General features: G+C 36.7%; 1 protein-coding gene across 1 annotated transcript; it reads left to right on the forward strand.

Moving 5' to 3' along the window:
- The first annotated feature begins 378 nt into the window (after positions 1-378).
- On the forward strand, positions 379-16,360 carry POU1F1 (POU class 1 homeobox 1). Its single transcript, XM_026490506.3, has 6 exons — positions 379-520; positions 2,875-3,024; positions 11,804-12,028; positions 14,328-14,492; positions 15,218-15,278; positions 16,147-16,360. Exons 1-6 carry the CDS (start codon positions 379-381, stop codon positions 16,355-16,357), a joined length of 954 nt encoding a protein of 317 aa, XP_026346291.2. The 3' UTR covers positions 16,358-16,360.
- The last annotated feature ends 3,214 nt before the right edge of the window (positions 16,361-19,574 follow it).

The following is a 19,574-nucleotide window of genomic DNA, read 5'->3' on the forward strand; positions in this document are numbered from 1 at the left end:
GGGACACTGACTTCTGAAGTTCTTGAATCCTTTCTAAAATGTCTGAATCACAAAAGTTCTCAAACAAGTTTCAGGTTTCTCCCTTTCCCTCCATCTATACCCCAGAACCAGGTTCCCTCTTGGGCATGGATTATGTTTGGCTGAGAAGGAAGACGGTTCAGATTGATAAAGCAATACCCCTGGGAAAAGACGATTAACATGTATAAAGGGATTTCCCTGCAGTATAAGTACCAAGCACGCGCCCTCCCGCCGCTCCGGGGCCTTCCTGATGTATATATGCAGGTAGTGAGATTTGAAACGGCCCTTGGAAACAGTAATAGAATAAAACTCTGATTTGGGGAGCAGCAGTTCTCCTCAGTTTTCTACTGTCTTGTGGGAATGAGTTGCCAACCTTTTACTTCGGCCGATACCTTTATACCTCTCAATTCTGAGGCTTCTGCGACTCTGCCTCTGATCATGCATCACAGCGCGGCCGAGTGCCTCCCAGTCTCCAACCACGCCACCAACGTGATGTCCACAGGTACGGACTCCCGCACCGGCCTGCCTGTGGCCGGGCCGAAGCGTTGCAGGATGGATGCTTTGAATCTTGGTAGTTTAGAGCTTCTTGGTTCTTCTATTTCACCTTCATTTTAATTGGTTTTAAGTTAAATCGGAAGAATGTTTTAAAAAGCCAAACTACCTAAGACATTTTTAAAGAATACTATTAAGTGTAGTAATTTCAATTGTTGGTTTTATTATAAGGAAGATCTATTTTCTACAAAAGTAAACAGCGAGTCTGGGTGTTTTTAATCCAAAAAAAAAAAAAAAAACATGTTTATGTAAACATTTATGGGTCAGGAACAAAACTAAAGAAACAGTCTAAATAGTGTTGAAAGGTGTTACTTCTTTATCTTAAAGATTTATCTGGTTTTACTGTGTCTAAAAACAGCCATATACTTTGTAGTAGCCATATACCTTGAATGATTCCCAATACCAACAACAATGAATTTCAAAGAAGAATATAATTAAGTGGTTTTAACAAACATTTTTAGCATAATTCAAAACTCAAAAATCAAAGCTAGAAGCAATATGTAGCATTCAGAGCCCACAAACTGTGTTAAAATAGCTTAAAACTGAATTCTGGATAGGCTTCAATTTCTCTAACCAAGTTTTAATATTTTCTTATGGAACTTTCTAACATAAAAATTAAGCTTGAAAATTTGAATATATGGTCTCAAATGTATCAAATAGGTATGTGTTGCTAATGCGTCCTTCATGCGGTAACAAAGTTTTTAAAGTAGCTTTATAAATGGACAAAGTCTTCAGTTTCTTTCATATGTAAGTTTGGATTAATATGCAGCTGAATTTTTAAAATCTAGAGAGTGAATATTTGGATTTTTGGTGAAATCATTAATATAAAGGGGTTTTTTGTTTTGTTTTGTTTTTTCATCTACCAAAGATTCTCACAATTTAAATAAAAAGACAATAATGGGAGTTTCCAAACACATTTTTTAGAAAATATAAAGTATTTTAACCAAAAATATGTACTAGAAATAAATTTAAACAATTATCACATAACTAATTATATATTTTAAATAATCTAATCTAAATAGATACTTAAATAATATTTAAATATATGATAATAGCATTGATTTTATAATTTTTCCAGCAAATTATAAATTACTAGGTAAGAAACTAGAAATATTGCTTATAATGAGAAGAACACTTGGATATTACATGGATTTCTTGTTTATTTAATTTTAGATTGCAGAGTAAGATTTTTACGTGTAACCATTATAATGTAAAATGACTTCAGTTCTTTCTACATGTTAATTATAAAATGAAAATTTGTGCAGATATTTTAAAATATTGAAGATTTATCAATAGTAAGAGAAGATGTTTTGCTTTCTGAAGTGACCTCATGTCTTTAATCACTGGATTGTATCTCAATATTTTCAAAGGATTCTAATTCTATACTTTATAATATATCATATTTATTCAAGGATTTATGATCATATATTCATGAAAACCCACCATTATATTCAGGTTATGAAGGAAAAATCAGAAAATAAAATACATAAAGAAACAGTGGTTTTATTGTCAATACCCAAACTCTAGTCAACTTGGTGATTCATGTTTAAAGTTTACTAAAAATTAAGGAATTTAAATTTACTTTCATAATATACATTGATTCCATAAGGCAAGTAACTATTTATGAATGGTTATGTTTATATACTGGGTTCAACCATTATGGATCTCAAGTCATTCAGCAATCAATTTTTTTTGACCAGCTTTATTATTGGAATTGTTGAACTGATTGCATGCAGAAAACCTACCACCTTTTGGTTTCAACATCAGCATAAATGCATCATACATTGTCACAGATTTTTCATAAACCTCTGAATTTACTGGGGTTTGTATCCAATTAGAGGCTAGTTGGTTGGCCATTTTCTCTTTGATGGAATAAATTTGTTAGGAGAATAAGCAGAAGTAAAGATTGTTCAAGAGTGGATTTCTGTATTCATTCTTCCGGAGAAAGACCGCTATTTAATACCATATTACACGAGATTTTAAAGAGATTATTCCTCTAGTCAGTTTATTGTAATATCTATATGGGATGGAACCTAAAGGATTCTGCAACTCCCGGTTGAGCAACGTGAACTGGTCAGTCACCCCTTCACAGAGCACAGCATAGTTAATGAATGCTATCATCCACACTGATGATTTATGATCTGATTACTTGAGACAAACTTTGATTCCTGCTTTTAACCTATTCATCAGAGAATTTCCCCCAAGTGAAAACAAATTACTGCCATATAACTTTAAGAATCACATAAATGTGTATTTTTGCAATGAAATGAATGTGTCTTGAATCCTCATACATTTTCTTACCAGTCCCGTCTATTTTGTCTTTGATCCAAACTCCTAAATGTTTGCGTGCATATTTCTCGGTGCCAACGTTGGGAAACACAGCAACGGGACTTCATTACTCTGTTCCTTCCTGTCATTATGGAAACCAGCCATCGACCTATGGAGTGATGGCAGGTAAGAAAAACTGTCTGTGTATATGAGATTGAGTTTGGGGACACCTAGATGGATTTCTTGGGTCTGAGGGAATTTTGAGCAGAGCATATCATGAAATTCTCAACTCTTAACCTTGGAAATTGCTGGTAAACCACTACTTATCAAAATGTTCCCTGACATGGGATCCCTTCAGTGACCATAGTGGTTAAGCCTTATCGCCCCTGTTCTCCATAACCCTGAACGTCTGTGCTTCATTCTTTTGTTTGCTTTGTATGGTTTTTACTCTGATTGACTACTACCAAACTGCTGATCGTCACTTGATGTCATCAGTGGGCTCGATCCCGTAATAATATGGTAGTGACTAACCTCATATGGTTATTTAAATTTTTTTAATTTAAATTCAGTTAGCCAACGTATAGTACATCGCTAGTTTCTGATATAATCAATGATTCATTAGTTGCGAATAACACCCAGTGCTCATCACAGCATGTGCCCTCCATAATGCCCACCACCCAGTTACCCCATCTCTCCACCCACCCCCCCTCCAGCAACCCTCAGTTTGTTTCCTGGTGTCAAGAGTCTCATATGGTTTGCCTCCCTCTCTGATCTCTTCCCCTTCAGTTTTCCCTTCCTTCCCCTAAATTATTTAAATTTAAACGTAAATTAGCTAAAATAAGGTCAAATTTGAGATAGAGTCCCTCAGTTGCACCAGCCCCATTTCAAGTGCTCATGAACCTCATGCGGCTACCCAAGCAGACAGCACAGGTGTACAAAACATGTCCCTCCCTGCACTATGTCCTCTGGACGTTTGGTCCATAAAGATAAATAAGACATTGAAAGCTAAGAGTCAATTGCAGTGGCTTTAGAGATAGTCATCTGAAGTTGTGGCAGCTCACAGTTGTTAGTCTTCAATGAGATTGAAGAGTTGAAGTAACTTATGTTTCTCCGCTGGATAAATAAAGCACCACTAAATCGAGGTTAATTATTTATTGATGCTTGTAGGAAAGCCGTGATAACACGTGCCTTAAGGAAGAGGAAAATCTGACCTAATCCATTCAGAACAAAACTTAACGACTTAATTTTAGGATATGGCCAGAAAAAAGATTTTGATGGTTTCATAGAGTACACAGTTTTCTACCCATGTTTTTTTTAGCTATTCTTTGATCTTTTCTATTCATTACTCAGGGAGAGAATCTGATGGGTGACAGTAAACTCCTGGGGCTCGGTGTGAGAAAACAAGAGTGTGTGTGCACGTGAGAGAGAGGGAGAAGCTTTCGAATAAGGGATCCTATATAAGGGAAATCTTTTCTCACTGATGTGTTTTGTTATCATCTAGAATAAGTGACGGAAAAAGAACCCATGGATTTAGGACTCTTAATTTGAAATAAAATTGAACAAAAAAATTAGTTCACCAACATTTAATTTCTCCATATTTTTTTCAGTTTGAGACTAAATAAAACACTAAAACTTTAAAATAAAATATTCCAGAACAAATTAGCTTCACTCACATCCTACCGAGCAGCATTCTGAATAAACTAGTAAAATGAAGACTGATGTTCTTAGTGATTACCTGTAAATCCTAGATTCTCTTTTTTTTAAATAATTATGAAATAGAGACAACCATATTTTTCCCTTTGAAAACTGGTCATTTATGATTCATATATTTAATACATAATCAGTATTCATGGTTAATGAGAACAGCCTTTGTTGATGATAAACTCCTTTCATTATAAAAATGGTAAAATGTGCATTTAGCCACTAGAGGTGCAGGCAGAATGCTTCGTGTGGTCCACACCACATTTTGATTATGAAGACAGGAAATGACAAGCACGTGGCCATGTGCTGCTGTCTCTTGGAGGGGAGTCAGAGTGATTCCCACAAACCCAGGTCCAACTTTAGGTGCCTTCTAAACCCAGCGACAGGCAGCAACGATTGCGGTTAGCACGAAGATAACATCAGCCACAGACCAAATACTTTTGCGGGGGCGGGGGAGGGTTAAGAGGGGCAAAAGGAGAGGGAGAGAGACTCTTAAGAAGGCTGCATGCCCAGTGCTGAGCCTGACGTGGGGCTCTATCTCAATCCTGAGGCATGACCTGAGCCAAAATGTGAACACTTAACCGACTGAGCCACCCAGACGCCCCCCAAATACTTTAAGATGGTTTTTGCTACTACCTCCCTCCCCACCAGATCAAGGCCACCGGCTACTGGCCTAGTGAATTTGCAGCTGGCCTGAGAATTCTAACATGTTTCCAGTTTCTGGGCCCAGGTTCACAATGAGAGTCCACAGGCAGCCCAGCCTGTGCTGGTAAGTCCCCTCAGCAGGCACTCAGCAAACCCCTTCCCCACTGCAGTTGAAAAGGAGAGGCCCCCAGAAGGGCCCTTTAAACGGATCCAAAGCCTGGGTTAGTACCATGAGGAGCAAAAATGGTTATCCTAAGATTTGAATGTATCACCATAGTCTTAAAAGTAAATATATGTTGTCACTGAAAGAAAAATTCACTATGGCAAGTGTAGAGATTATATCTGAATATGTTTTGAGAGTGGTCTGCTTTATTATTTGTTGGAATGTCACTATTTTGACATGTTTAGTGTGAGTATTTGCATCATAGCAGATTAAACCTCGGAGAATCCGAACTCTCCTGCCTTTATCCCCAGAGAAGCTACACAAATTGAGTTGTAAAACACAGGAATTCAAATGTAAGAGAGCAAAGGTATAAAATACACGAGAGAAACCTGGTTAATGTCATTAGAATTTTCTGAGAAGTCCCAGGGCAGTCACAGAGAATCACATATCTCACACAACTCACAGAAGCATCTTCTCATCTACAACAAAGACAGGTGCATTGCCTCACGTGCCATATGAAAGGAAAGCTGGAGAAAGACCTACATTTCAAAGCATATGAAATTGCTTTATTTTAATGTGGTAATCTTATAACCCATACTCTGATGCTTACGTTTAGTTTGAGCATTTCATTAAATGAATAACCCAGTGGAAGGGAAGAGCTGTAGCTAACGTTTTGTTAAAGTTGATAGAGAGGACTTTGCAATTATCAGATGAATCCTCTGTGCCTTATCGTCCAGGTGTGGGCACAGCAAAAAGAATGACTAATTGGGAGCAATGAATTAGCTGCACCATGAACTAATTACAAACATTGTTCAAGTCACTTAACCTCTCTGAGTTTTGGTCTCACTCTCTTTTTTTTTTTATGTGCTTCACTTTCTTTTTATTTTTAATTTTTATTTTACTTTATTATTAACATATACCGTATTATTTGTTGCAGGGGTACAGGTCTGTGGCTCATCAGTCTTACACAATACACAGCGCTCACCAGAGCACATACCCTCCCCAGTGTCCATCAGCCAGCCACCCCATCCCCCCACACCCCTCCCCTCCAGCAACCTCTGTTTGTTTCCAGAGATTAAGAGTCTCTTATGGTTTGTCTCCCTCTCTGGTTTTGTCTTGTTTCATTTTTTCCTCTCTTCTCCTATGATCCTCAGTATTGTTTCTGAAATTCCACATATCAGTGAGATCATATGATAATTGTCTTTCTCTGATTGAGTTAATTCGCTCAGCATAATACCCTCTAGTTCCATCCACGTTGTTGTCAGTGGTTTCAGTCTCTTCGTATGTGAGCTGTGGTGAGTGCCACCACTCTGTTGAAGTTGAATTGTGGCAGATTTGTACCAACTTGACCCGTTTTCCTATGATCTTCTCTTTAGATACATTTGCAACTAAATGCCTTCTGTGCCTTCACTCCTGAGAATTTAGGGAATTCAACAGCCTACAGTGAATTAAAGGTGCCCTTCAAAATCTCTTCTAGATAAACACAACATAAAAGAACAACAACAGCAAAAGCCCCCAAACTAATTCTTGGGTGTCTGGAATTGTTTCTGTTCCCTGGTTTCCGAAGCTGGGTGAAGCTGGCGAGGATTCTCAGCGGGCTGTCCACCCTGTCCGCCCTCCTCTGGAAACAGTGTCTCAGCCACGCAGGGATGACAGTGACCCAGCCAGCTCAGAGCATATAATGGCCAAACCAAGGTGCCGTGTGGGAGTCCTCGTTTAAAAATTAATTTTAAGAGAAAAGCAAAATAGCAGAGGTTTGGGAATTAACCACGAAGATGGATGCCCATTTTTTGTTGTTTTATGTTTTAATGGGAAGTGGTTAATAAGAGAAAAGATCATTACGACTGAAAGCACCCTCTCCACTGTTCCTATGCACAAAGCAACAGAAATCCGTTTGATGGTTGACATGGAGATATAGTCAGCTTTGGAGTCCATCTCTTATTCTTAAATTATTTTCTTTCTTCTTCTCCTTCTTTTTCTCTTCATTCCTGTGCTCCTCTTCATCCTTCTTTCACCTCCTCCCTCCCTCCCTCCCTCCCTCCTTTTTCTTCTTTCTTCTTCTTCCTCCTTTTTTCTCCTCCTCCTCTTCCATTTTCTTTCTCCCTAACTTGTTCTGGTTGTGTTGACTCTGAGGGAAGTAGTAATTCTGAAGATTTTTTACCTCCGAATCAGAAAAGGCAGTTCAGTAGCAGTAACATGAGGTATTTTCCCTAAGTTTTCTTAGTCTTTCAACTACTCAGTTTCATCACTAGAGCAGGAAAGCAGCCAGAGGCGACGTGCAAACATAGGTGCGTGGCCGTGTCCCAGATAAATGACACCACCAGGCGGAGGATCCCTGTTGTATATGGATAGGATTTACCAAGGCACAAAAGAAAAAAGATCACAATTCACATTTATGCTTTGCTTTGTATTGTCTTGTGTGATGAAAAAGAAATAAATGGAAATATTCAGATACACATTTCTTTGCATGTCTCCGGCAACACGGCGTATTTTACCGTATCCCTCTGCTTTCCCTGTGTGTTCTTTGACGGCTTCACGCCTGTAACCTCAGAGATGTTGTCACTTAGCATCGGCAGGACCACGTGCTCCAGAAGAGCAATTTGCCCCCTACCACGCCTCTACCTCCCCATTGCCTGCTTTAGAAGATGTACCCCTTCTCCCACTTCCGCCGCACGGAACTATATACACAGCAATTTAGAAGGGCTTTGCTGGATTAATCTACAGGGTGAGGATATACTTTGGGCTATAAATACCGTGCACACTTCCAGGCTCTTTAGCTGTGCGCTGCTCTAGGCTCGCAGGCAATTTTGCTTTATCAATGTTTTGGAAATTGTTTATGAGACCTTGGCTGTGCAGGACTCCCTGCTTCTTTTATCTTCTTCCTATTTTTTTTCTTGTTCAATAATCCATGCTTTAGAAAGATTTTAAAAATATCTTGCCATAGAAACCATACCAGTCACTCTGCACTTTCCCCCAGATACAGGATCACAGATACTGCCGTTCGTTTGGCTTGCCTGTGACTGTCCTCGTGAATTTCTGTTTAAGGTTAGCGCCAGGAAAACCGCGTCTGTGTGGATAACTGTGCGTGTATTCACGGAATGAAAAGCACAAACGTATCACACATCGTGTTTTCCTCTTTGCTCTGAACATGGTATTTCCTGTGCTCTTTTCATGGACTCGTGTTCAGATTTATTCTTTAAATGTTGATTTTTTCCCCCGGAGTATTTATAACATATAAGCTACCTTTATAATTTTCCAGAAATAGGGGTGACTATCTTCTAAGATTGTAATGATTATAATATCTTTGTCTGAAAGCATCTGTTTGATGTAGCCAAATGTGTTTAAACTGCAGATGTCTTTAAAGGAAAATCATCAGGTTTACCTGAGGACAGACTGCCGGAAAAATGAACGAGGTGTTTGTTTTGATGTGGTTTATTGCAGTGTTCATTGGACTTCGGTTCTGGTTTTCACTGTATAGTTGATTCATTACGGCAGCCAAGGGAGGTTATTGCCTTTTACTTAAATTTTCTAAATTTTAAATTGTGAACAAAAAAATAGTCTTTCTAGCTCACTTACATAAGGCTAGGAAGATGGCAAATGTGAAATGAACACAGCACAAAGCAGCACATGGAAGATTTGTAGTGGTGTGTGACTGTGGTCAGCAAGAAAAATTGAAAATAATGACCAAGACTGCTAACAGATTCAGAACTTATGGCTTATCCTATAAAAGATACGTAACAAATTACTTATGGAAAATAAAAATAATTTGACATAGGTTAAACGAGTTATCTAAAGTACCTTAAAATACATTACATGTGCAAAATCGAACAGCAGTCTGCACATATGTACACAGGGAGATATTACTCAGCCTTAAATAAAGAATGAGATGGGGGCGCCTGAGTGGCTCACTTGGTTAAGCATCCAACTCTTGATTTCAGCTCAGTTCATGATCTCAGGGTTGAGTTCAAGCCCCACGTCTGGCTCCATGCTGGGCATGCAGCCTGCTTAAGATTCTCTTTCTCCCTCCCCCTTTGCCCCTCCTCCCCCTCTCTAAAACAAACAGAAAAAAAGAGAGAGAGAGAGAGAGAGATGGCTATTTGTGAAAACATGGGTGGATCTAGAGGGTATTATGCTAAGTGAAATAAGTCAGGGAAAGGTAAATACCATATGAGTTCATTTATATGTGAGATCTAAAAAACAAAACAAATGAACAAACAAAGTAGAAAGAGACCCATAAATATAAAGAAAAAAGTGATGGTGCCAGAGGAAAGTGGGTAGAGAAATGGGCAAAATGGGTGAAGGGGAGTGGGAGATACAGGCTTCCAGTCACGGGGTGAGTCACAGGGATGACAGGTACAGCCCAGGGACCATAGTCAATGATGCTGTAATGGCATCATCTGTGATGGATGGTACCCATACTGACAGCACGCGGAGCGTAACATATCAGGTTGTTCAATCACTGGACTGGACCCCTGAAACTAATGTAAATTGTGTGTCAATTATACTTCAATTAAAAAAAAATAATATAGTAAGAAAGAGAAAAACCCAGCAGCCTAATTTTTGCTCACTGCTTTTACTCTTTTTCAGAGTATTTCATCATTAAGTGTCTTGAGTGACATGTGGTATTTTTGAATGATGAAAGAAGAGAAGATTTTTCATATATCTACTAACTCTGAAAGCCTAAGTGAAAACAAAGTCTTGAGATAAATACCAAGTAAATGCTAAAATAAATGTGATCAGTATTCTTTTAACGTACGTTAGTCTTTCCTTTTACTTCAACTAGCAGAAATCCAAAACTAATAGAAAGCTAGAAATAAACCCCCAAATTAACAACCATTTTCAAAAATGGAACTATGTACTAAATTAAAAATTGACAAAACTGCTTTTAAAAATGTTATCTGGTCTGATCAATATACTACCCACTAAAGCATAAAATGGATGATTAACTGACTTTAAAAAGTAAGACAATAATTTGGTTTATAAAAGCATAGATTTTTTTAGACAAGAATACTTTCTTTCAAATATTTTTCACAGCAGCTAAATTTATTTTATGCTATTTTGTTTAACCCCTCACTTGTATATTTACTTTGCTTCAAGATAAAAAGATAGTCTATTGGGGGTACACTTTATAATTACATATTGTCATATAAATAATACAAGCCAACAATTTGCTGACTTACACTATTCTTTGGTCATTACATATTGATATGTTAATGTAAGATTTATATATTCTGGAAATCTACATTACTCATGTCTTTGGTTTGTGAATGTATATAGAGAGAAATAATAGGTAACATAAACTTGATATATTTTTCCAGTGTTCTCAAGATTGATTATTGCATATATTCTATAGCAATTTATTTTTAGTTTAAATATTTATAATCATAAGAAAAATGACTAATTACCAAATATTTAATTTATATCAAAATGTCTTCGTTATACAAATGTCATTTAATGTAAATCGAGGTGAAATCTCTACCAATAAAAATGTGATGTGTTAAGGAAAACAGAAATAAAATGTCTGGAAATTTGGCTTATGCTATCCTGTCACCCATTGAGAAACTCTTCTTTCCAAGTAAAGAATGAAATCAGGAGACAATTTTTTAAAAAATAGATCTTTTAGTGGGTTCTTTTTGGTGATTTATCATTTAACCCAATTGATCTAACGCTTCATTGTCTGTGGATGAATGCCCATCATATCTACAATTGCACCCTTCCCACCACTTATTTTTCTTCTTAAATAATAATCAAGAAATGATTCCACTATATTGTATACTTTTCAAGAAATCTTGATGCTGACTTTTTAAATAGAACTTTAAAAATTACCTTTTGTCTATTCACTCCTTGAATCTATTTAACCATATTAATGTATTTTATGTTCTCATAATTTTCTTTTTACCTGCCTTTGTTAAACTTTTAAAAAGACATGACGATTTCCCCCTTGAAATTAAGCATTATCTGATAAAACAGTGGAGCTTCTTAATATTGTAAAATCAGTTTTCGAATCCTAAGAAAACTTCCCAGCATAGCACTTAACTATATGCCTTGATTCCAATAAACATCACTGATTTTTTGTGTAATGAATTAAGAAAACAGAGATCAAAATATACATCCTGGTTTCAGTGGAACCTCAGATTCGCAGGAACCAGATATCTTTTAAGAGAAAAATGAAATAATGAAAACATACCTCTGAGAGAATTTGCTTATTTCTATTTTAATTATTTTTCCTTTGGCATTATTTTTGTTTTCACTGCCCTGAGGAAGGTGGAAAGGAAATAATCACCTTTTTACTAAGCTACTCTGACTTCTATTTCAGACGGCTGAATGTCAGTTAACCTTTGAGAATTGTGACGGCTGCAGGGGAATAATGGGTTCTAAGTGGCAAAACTTTTGCTTGTATAGAAATGGGGATAATTACAAATGGCCCTTTTCTTTTCTTTCTCTGTTTCTTCACAGGTAGCTTAACCCCTTGTCTTTATAAGTTTCCTGACCATACCTTGAGTCATGGCTTTCCGCCCATGCACCAGCCTCTCCTGGCGGAGGACCCCACAGTCACGGATTTCAAGCAGGAGCTCAGGCGGAAAAGTAAATTAGTCGAAGAGCCAATAGACATGGATTCTCCGGAAATCCGAGAACTTGAGAAGTTTGCCAATGAATTTAAAGTGAGAAGAATTAAGTTAGGTATGCACTTTTTAAGAGTAACGGGTATACAACTTGGTCTGCAAATCCTTACGATGTTACTGTTCAGTCTCTTATACTCTGCTCGGAAGTGCAAGATACTTCTCATTATCTGTGCTGTGGATTTAAGTTACTCTAATTATGAAAATCCTACAAGAAAACCCTTTATTTCCTTGTTAATTCTTGATATCCTAAATACACAGATTTTTAAACTAGTGATATTTTTTTCAACTTCCCTAGCTTTGAAGTGCTGGTTTTACTCCCTATTTTATTTGAACTTTTCTAGATGAGCCATTCATATGATTCAAAGGCATAAAGGGTGCAAGCGAAACGTATCTTTTATGTTTCTTTCCTGTTTATCAATGTTGTTGGTTTCTTTGCACCCTTCCAGAAATATATTTTGCACATACAAGCAAATACATACATTTCTTCATACAGATTTTTTATTTAACTATTTTATAGAGCTTTCCTTATTAAATTTTACAGAGATTTTTTTTAAATGGGTCTATGAAATTCCATTTCGTGAATATATTATTTAACCAGTCCCCTACTGACGATAAATTTAGGTTGTCTCCAATCTTACATTGTTAAAAAACAATCCTACGATGATTCACTCCATAAATGCCGTTTCGTACCTGTGTAAATAGATGTGTAGGACACATGTTAAAAGCACAATTTCTTAAAGTGCACGTATATTTGTAATTCTGATAGATGTTGAGAAACTGGCCTATATAGAGGTTGTGCCAAATTTTACCACCACCCTGAGTGTCTCTTGGCAGACTCCTTAGAATATAATTTTTATGAAAGCAAGAGTTTTTTCTTTTTTTTTTTTCCTTAAATTTTTATTTTTCCTTAAAGACATAGCCTCAGCACTTGGAACAGTGACTGACAGCACAGAGAATAACTAAATTATTGAAGGAAAACTATTGTTTAATCTTTTGGATCTTGGCAAATCAGATAGGTCCAAGTGGCCCCATGGTAGTTTTTTTGTGTGTTTTTGGGTTTTTTTGTGTGTGTGTGTTTGGTTTTTTTGTTTTGTTTTGTTTTTCTTGAGAGGGGAAGAATGAGCGCGCGAGAAAGTGGTGGGAGAGAGGCATAGGGAGAGGGAGACAGAGAATCTTAAGCAGGCTGAACGACCAGCACAGAGCCCCACACGGGGCTCAATCTCACAACCCTGAGATCATGACCTGAGCCAAAATCAGGAATCTGATGCTTACCTGCCCGAGCCACTCAGGCGCGACGGTGGTTTCATTTTAAATTTATGAGTGAAGATTGAAAAGTATTATTTCATGTGTTTTACAGTCATTTGTAATTCTTTCTCTGTGAACTGTCTGTCCATAGGCTTTGCACACTCTCTTTTCAGTAGTGTTTTTAAGATAAAATAACTATAATAATTAACCTTGATTTAAATTCATGAAATAGTGTATCTTTTAAATGGATTGAAAATGATAGTTCCACCCTCTGCACTTGTGGAACAAACCACAGGTAATTCTGTAATGATATTTATTGATGGGCATCATATGTAACCATTTTATGCATACAGATTTATAGCTTTAGGCCCTGAATTAATATACAGTTACTATATGGAATAAAAACAGCGGTAGGCATCTTTATAACAACCATTTTCAGTTTGCTGTTTATATTGTTGTGAATATTTCAAATTCCATGTTGATGGTTGATATCGACTTGTACTCTAAAAATGTTTTGAGACAACCAGTAAGGATCTTTGGCCTGAAGATAGAAACATTACCAAATGATATAATAAATGTGCTTAGAGATACAGTTAAAATATTAGGTGATCACAGTCTTGTAATAAACATGTTTTCAGGGGAAGTAAGCATAAGTCTTAGTTTTATTTGGTACCTTTTAACAATATAGTTGAATTTTATACTCTTACTGTTGAGATACAAATATATCATCGTATAATTTATGCATTATATTTAATATACTATATTGTTGAGCATATATCATCAGATATTTAATAATAATAGAGAGCAAGAATTTGTAAGTATCTTATAAAAAGTGTTTATGACACATCTATCCATTTTCACTAAATACTGTGAATGGCGGGGGTTCCTGTCTGAATTCTTTTTACTTCTGGAAAAAATTAACTACAAGTAGTTTTTAAAGTACCAGACAAGTCTCCACTGAACTTACTAAGTAATTCTAAATTGCCAATGAACATATGCTTAAAAGCAATATTTAATAGTTAAAGCAAGACACAACGATTTCTGTGATACCCGGCCACAAAGAACACTTCTGGAAGAGCTGAAGCTGACGGGTCTCTCCTGCCCTTTCACAGGATACACCCAAACCAATGTTGGGGAAGCCCTCGCTGCTGTGCACGGCTCTGAATTCAGTCAAACCACTATCTGCCGATTCGAAAACCTGCAACTCAGCTTTAAAAATGCATGCAAGCTAAAAGCAATATTATCGAAATGGCTGGAGGAAGCTGAGCAAGTGGGAGGTACTGAGGTTACAGGCTCTGGGATGTTTTAACCTAAAAACGATGGCTTCTGTTGCTAGGATTTATGCGAAGCGGAGAGGTTTGAGGTTTAGTTGGGTTTTTTCTCTTTCAGATGAAAAATAGGTGTGTTTCATATTCGAAAAGAGGAAGGCTCATGCAAGTGTAGAAGTAAATTTACTGAGAAGGTAAAATATAGTGAGAAAAGAAGCTGCGGTAAGGACAGCTTTCTGGAAAACGTGGCAGAGGCATAAAGTGGTGAAATGATTTTTTTAACACATCCAGATTTTCTGGCTCTGTGCATACGGTAGTATATGTACATGAGTTTTTATAACCTGATATTACTGTAACCAGAGCATATCTGTACACACCAGCCTTCCGAGTACGTACATAAGCAATTGCTAATGTAATAAAATGATCTACTCATACTAATGTCAAGGCTGGGTAAAGAGCAAGGTTTGAAAGCATGTAAAGCAAGTGTTCCAAGAAGAGTGTGGTCAGGATATCATTTATAGACTGTTGTCTTTGCAAAGTTAGTATTTTCTGCATTAACATTTGTATCTTGGTCTTGTACTATAAAATGATGTAGAATGCAAAAATTTAAGACAAAAATGGATAGCACCTTTATTTCACATTGTTCTACAAAGAACATTTGAAACTCAAGTCTGATAGGTTTTTTTTTGAACCTACTTTGTTTTTTGTAATTACTTCCCTTTTCCCCATTACAGCTTTATACAATGAAAAAGTGGGCGTGAATGAAAGGAAAAGGAAGCGAAGAACAACTATCAGGTATTCTTGAGATAGATTACAACGTATAGAGGAGAGGGATACATACGATATACACAGAGAGAAGAGGGAGGGTAATATAGGTACAACATAATGTAAGTATATGGTGTCTAGAGTCAACAGGAAAAACAAGACTGGTGAAAAAGCATAATTTAATAATTTGGTAGTGAGAAATGGAGAGCTAGTAATTCTAAACATTTGATGGAAAAGTAGTTTATTTGATTCAAGAACACTTGCTCCACAAGTTTTGGATAAAATGGAAATTAAAAAAATCACTTCTACAAAGAGGGATCATTTCTGCTGTCGTTTTAGATACATCTGACTCTGGCAACTTGGTATCTATGTTATTAAAAATAGCAAAACTAGTCATCAGTGTTTCAGTCTCTTAAAGTCCAACATGATACCTTGCATTTCAAACCAAAAGATTGTTGGTTGATCTTTCGGTAATTTGCGTGAAAATTACAGAGGAAATGCTAAAATACAGGTTTTGTTTTGGTCGATGAGTTCACTAAACATTTCGTCTATTGTAAATCACACATGATTTCTGAGGGACATTTAGAAATGCCTGCACAAGTGTTCCTTTCCTTTTCAGGAAGTTAGTGCCCTCTAGTGGCACAGAGTGGGATACACGTAGAAAGCCCAGAATACCTTACTTCTTTCCTCCTGTGACTTGGCTCAGGATACCCTAAGACAAGCATCTACATATTCTAGAGACTGCACCTTTAGCTTTGTTGAAGCTTTGGAAGTGTTTTCAGAGTCTTTAAAAAATATTTTAATGTTGATATTTATGATATTCAACATTACTTAATTTTGATCTGCCAAACATCCTAAAAACACCACAATCTCACCCTTCTCCACCCCCTCCCCTCAGTATTGCTGCTAAAGATGCCCTGGAGAGACACTTTGGAGAACAGAATAAGCCTTCCTCTCAAGAGATCATGCGAATGGCTGAAGAACTGAACCTTGAGAAAGAAGTAGTAAGAGTTTGGTTTTGCAATCGAAGGCAGAGAGAAAAACGGGTGAAAACAAGTCTGAATCAGAGTTTATTTACTATTTCTAAGGAGCATCTTGAATGCAGATAAAATTTGTTGTGTGATAGCCACTTTTTTTCTATCTTTCATTCCTTTCTCTTCTCCAACAAAAATAGAAATTAGTTATTTGGTTGGCTCCAAAAATCATTTTATATCAATAACTTTTGCAGAAGCTTTTCTACTTTTTTTAAAAAAAGAATACAACTTGAATGTTGACAAATTTTCTTTTAAATAATTATTCTCAGAAGCCAAGCTGTACATTTTTAAGCCAAAGATAGCAATAGGAATAAACAGTGATTCTCTCTCAATCTTTCTCTCTCTCCCTCTTGCTCTCTCTACAAAACACACACAGTGTGCACGTGGGTCTTTAAGATTCCTTTCTCAAAGGCTGTTTATTAGCTTTTTAACATTTCAGTCATAATGCCAAATAAAGAATATCACAATAGAAGACAGTTAGAAAATTGATTGACTAATGTCCTGCTTACCCTCAGCTCTGTTTGAACTAAATAGTTGGTTTGCACATAAGGGCAAAGGTGCCTTTGAATTTTATTAGTGCATTTAGAAATAATCGTAATCAGAAGCGACACTTTTTTATCTTTTTATTCTTCCCAGAGATTTCGCTTTTCTGATGTTTATTTATAGAAAATATGCTTTAGGGTTCGAGAAGCCCACACCGCTCCTCGGTAAGCTACAACAGCGCAGCAGCGATGGCGTCTGGCGTGTCTGCCGTTGCTCCTCTGGCTCCTGAGGAAGTGTTTGCGCGTTGCGGGCACGCGGTCTTTGTTAAAGGAACAAAGGAGTGTGCTGTTAATGACTGCTACAAACTCGAAGGTGCCTAACTTAATAACGTAATTTATTTTAAGTCTCACGACCTAGAAAATCATCTGGGATGCTACCAGAAAAGACTATCACTTTGGTTTAATTGGTTAGAGTATGATTTATTATTGATGAAAGAGTTGGACATATTGAGTTTATAAATTTGGGGAATTATATACAAGGAATATATTTATTTAACTTATAAGAATGCACTTAATTGAAACTTGCAAGTAGAAGCAAACAGTAAGGTAGTATCAATCTAAGTGACCTTTTTTTGCGTTTAAAATATAAATCTGCTGGCAACGTTTATAGAACTTATGTGACAAAAATGGAGACAATTAGACCAAATTTTATTACTGATTTAGAATGCTTACTAAGTTATACTGTCCAGTCTCATGGTTTTTATGATCTTAATAAAGACCAAACATTATACATGTCATAATCTCTATAGATCATATGTGTTTATGCACACATAATCGCCATTAATTGGATGGCGAGAAACTTTGATATATTATTAACAAAAAGAGATCTTTTTCAGCGGCTTAATCATCGACGCTTAAGTACACATCTAGCACCCAGGAGATGTTGAACAAAATATATGTACAAAGACTTTCATTACTCAAGAGTAAATTCCAAATTATTCAGCCATGTAGATATGTAAGTTCCTTCTCTGTATAATTCAACCAGCTTACCACACACACTAATTGGGAAGGGATTCTTTAGTTTGCAAAAGGCAGGATAGGATGTATCTATGTATATATATATACATTCTACATACATACACAAAAATGCATATATACATGTCTGAAAGCTGCAGATAGAAACAAAATGTAATGCAAAATAAATCTAGAATAGCGACTTTTTTGCACTTTAAATGTGAATCTGCTGGGAACGTTTAATCTGACTTTCTACAACAAAAATAAGCATGTATGTATGCTTCTATCATCACCACATCTATATGATCATAATCTCATCAGACATTCACTCATAAGGTCATTCCAGTTTAGATGCAGCTAGCATTGAGAAGTAATTTTTCTCCCTAAATGGAATTATTTTGAATCAATACTTAATATTGAAATAGCAAATCTTTAGTTATTCACAACTTAGTTGTAAATGCACTGGTATTTACTATTCACTTATTTGTATTAATGAGTTTGAGAATATTTATTCTTACTACATTGAGATATTTTAATAGATATACATTGATCTTTTTATAAAAATAGAAAATAGTTCTTTAGAACCCTAAACTGCAATTAAACAAATGGCAAATGTAGTTTCCTATGCAAATTTGGGAATATTATTTGAGAATAAATGGCACAGCTGACTTTAGCCATAGTCTTTCCATCCTGTGCTGTTGTCAACTCTTCAGTGGTAAATCTTCGGGAATTCAGTGTAGTCCATTAAAGCGGAAAGCTCTATTTGTCAACTATACCAGTTGGTACGTTCAGTTTTATCTGGTAGAAGTGGTTGACATTCATCCATTTACCTTTCCATCTCTAATGGTGCAAAGATTGGTCTAGTAAAAAAATATTTTCAGTGCTCAGGGAAGGGAGCGGTGTGTGTGTGTGCACCTGCACTCAAAGGTCTGGGGAGGATGGCAGGATGGAGTAAGGGGAGTATCCATTGTGCGGTATTCCAACAATTAGTGCCTTAAATCAAACTTCACAATCCCCAGGCTTCCTCTAAGGTGAGTTCAATCCAATTGACTTTTAAAGGAACCAAGAATAGAAGAATGGCCTTAAGTCCCTTGATGGGACTCAATTTCTACAGAGAGGAAATTGGAAAGTTGGTCCGTTCTTTTGCTGCCCCAAAAACCTATTCTTGCAGAATAATGGCATCAAAGGAGAAAGTCATCACAGTCTCTGGACACACACCCTGTTTTTACAAGGGAGTATCTAAAATAGGAGCACATATTTAAATTAGGCCCACAGGGATCAGGCTAAAAGTGTGGCTCCTGGGCTAGTAAGGAATGTCCTTGTGGCTCAGGGGACAGTACAGTTTTCTCCCAAAGGCACTCAAATGCAAAAAATAAAATATAGATCACTGTGCAGGTTGAATAAAATAAAGCCCAAAGCTGCCAGATTCCCTCTGGTCTTAAGGGTCACAATCTTGAGCCCCTTTCCACTGGGCCTGCCAGAGCCAGGTTCTCCTCTCAGAGCACGGAATGTAGTCCGTACAACATAATCATCTGACAGATGGTCATTTTATGTTTTCTAAGACTAGCTGTTATCATCATCAGTACTGACATTTTCAGACCACATTCCACTTCTCTGATATCCTGAAATCCACACCCAGTAATGAATGTGACACTGGGCTACATCTTGGTAACAGAGGTATTGCTATACTCTCTCACTCTCTGTTGGCAATCTTGTTTGACTACAATTGTTAAAGTAATCCTTTTGCCAAAAAAGGGAAGTTAGGGAAAGCAAGGCAAAAAAAAAAAAAAAAAAGT

The sequence above is a fragment of the Ursus arctos genome, unplaced genomic scaffold, assembly GCF_023065955.2.
Source record: "Ursus arctos isolate Adak ecotype North America unplaced genomic scaffold, UrsArc2.0 scaffold_4, whole genome shotgun sequence".
Lineage (NCBI taxonomy): Eukaryota > Metazoa > Chordata > Mammalia > Carnivora > Ursidae > Ursus > Ursus arctos.

Excerpts from the sequence above, each read along its gene's own strand:
- POU1F1 (XM_026490506.3), top strand. The coding sequence starts at position 379 with ATGAGTTGCCAACCTTTTACTTCGGCCGATACCTTTATACCTCTCAAT. Across the intron at positions 12,029-14,327 it reads AGTGAGAAGAATTAAGTTAG|GATACACCCAAACCAATGTT; the intron begins GTATGCACTTTT and ends GCCCTTTCACAG. Across the intron at positions 15,279-16,146 it reads AAGCGAAGAACAACTATCAG|TATTGCTGCTAAAGATGCCC; the intron begins GTATTCTTGAGA and ends CCCTCCCCTCAG.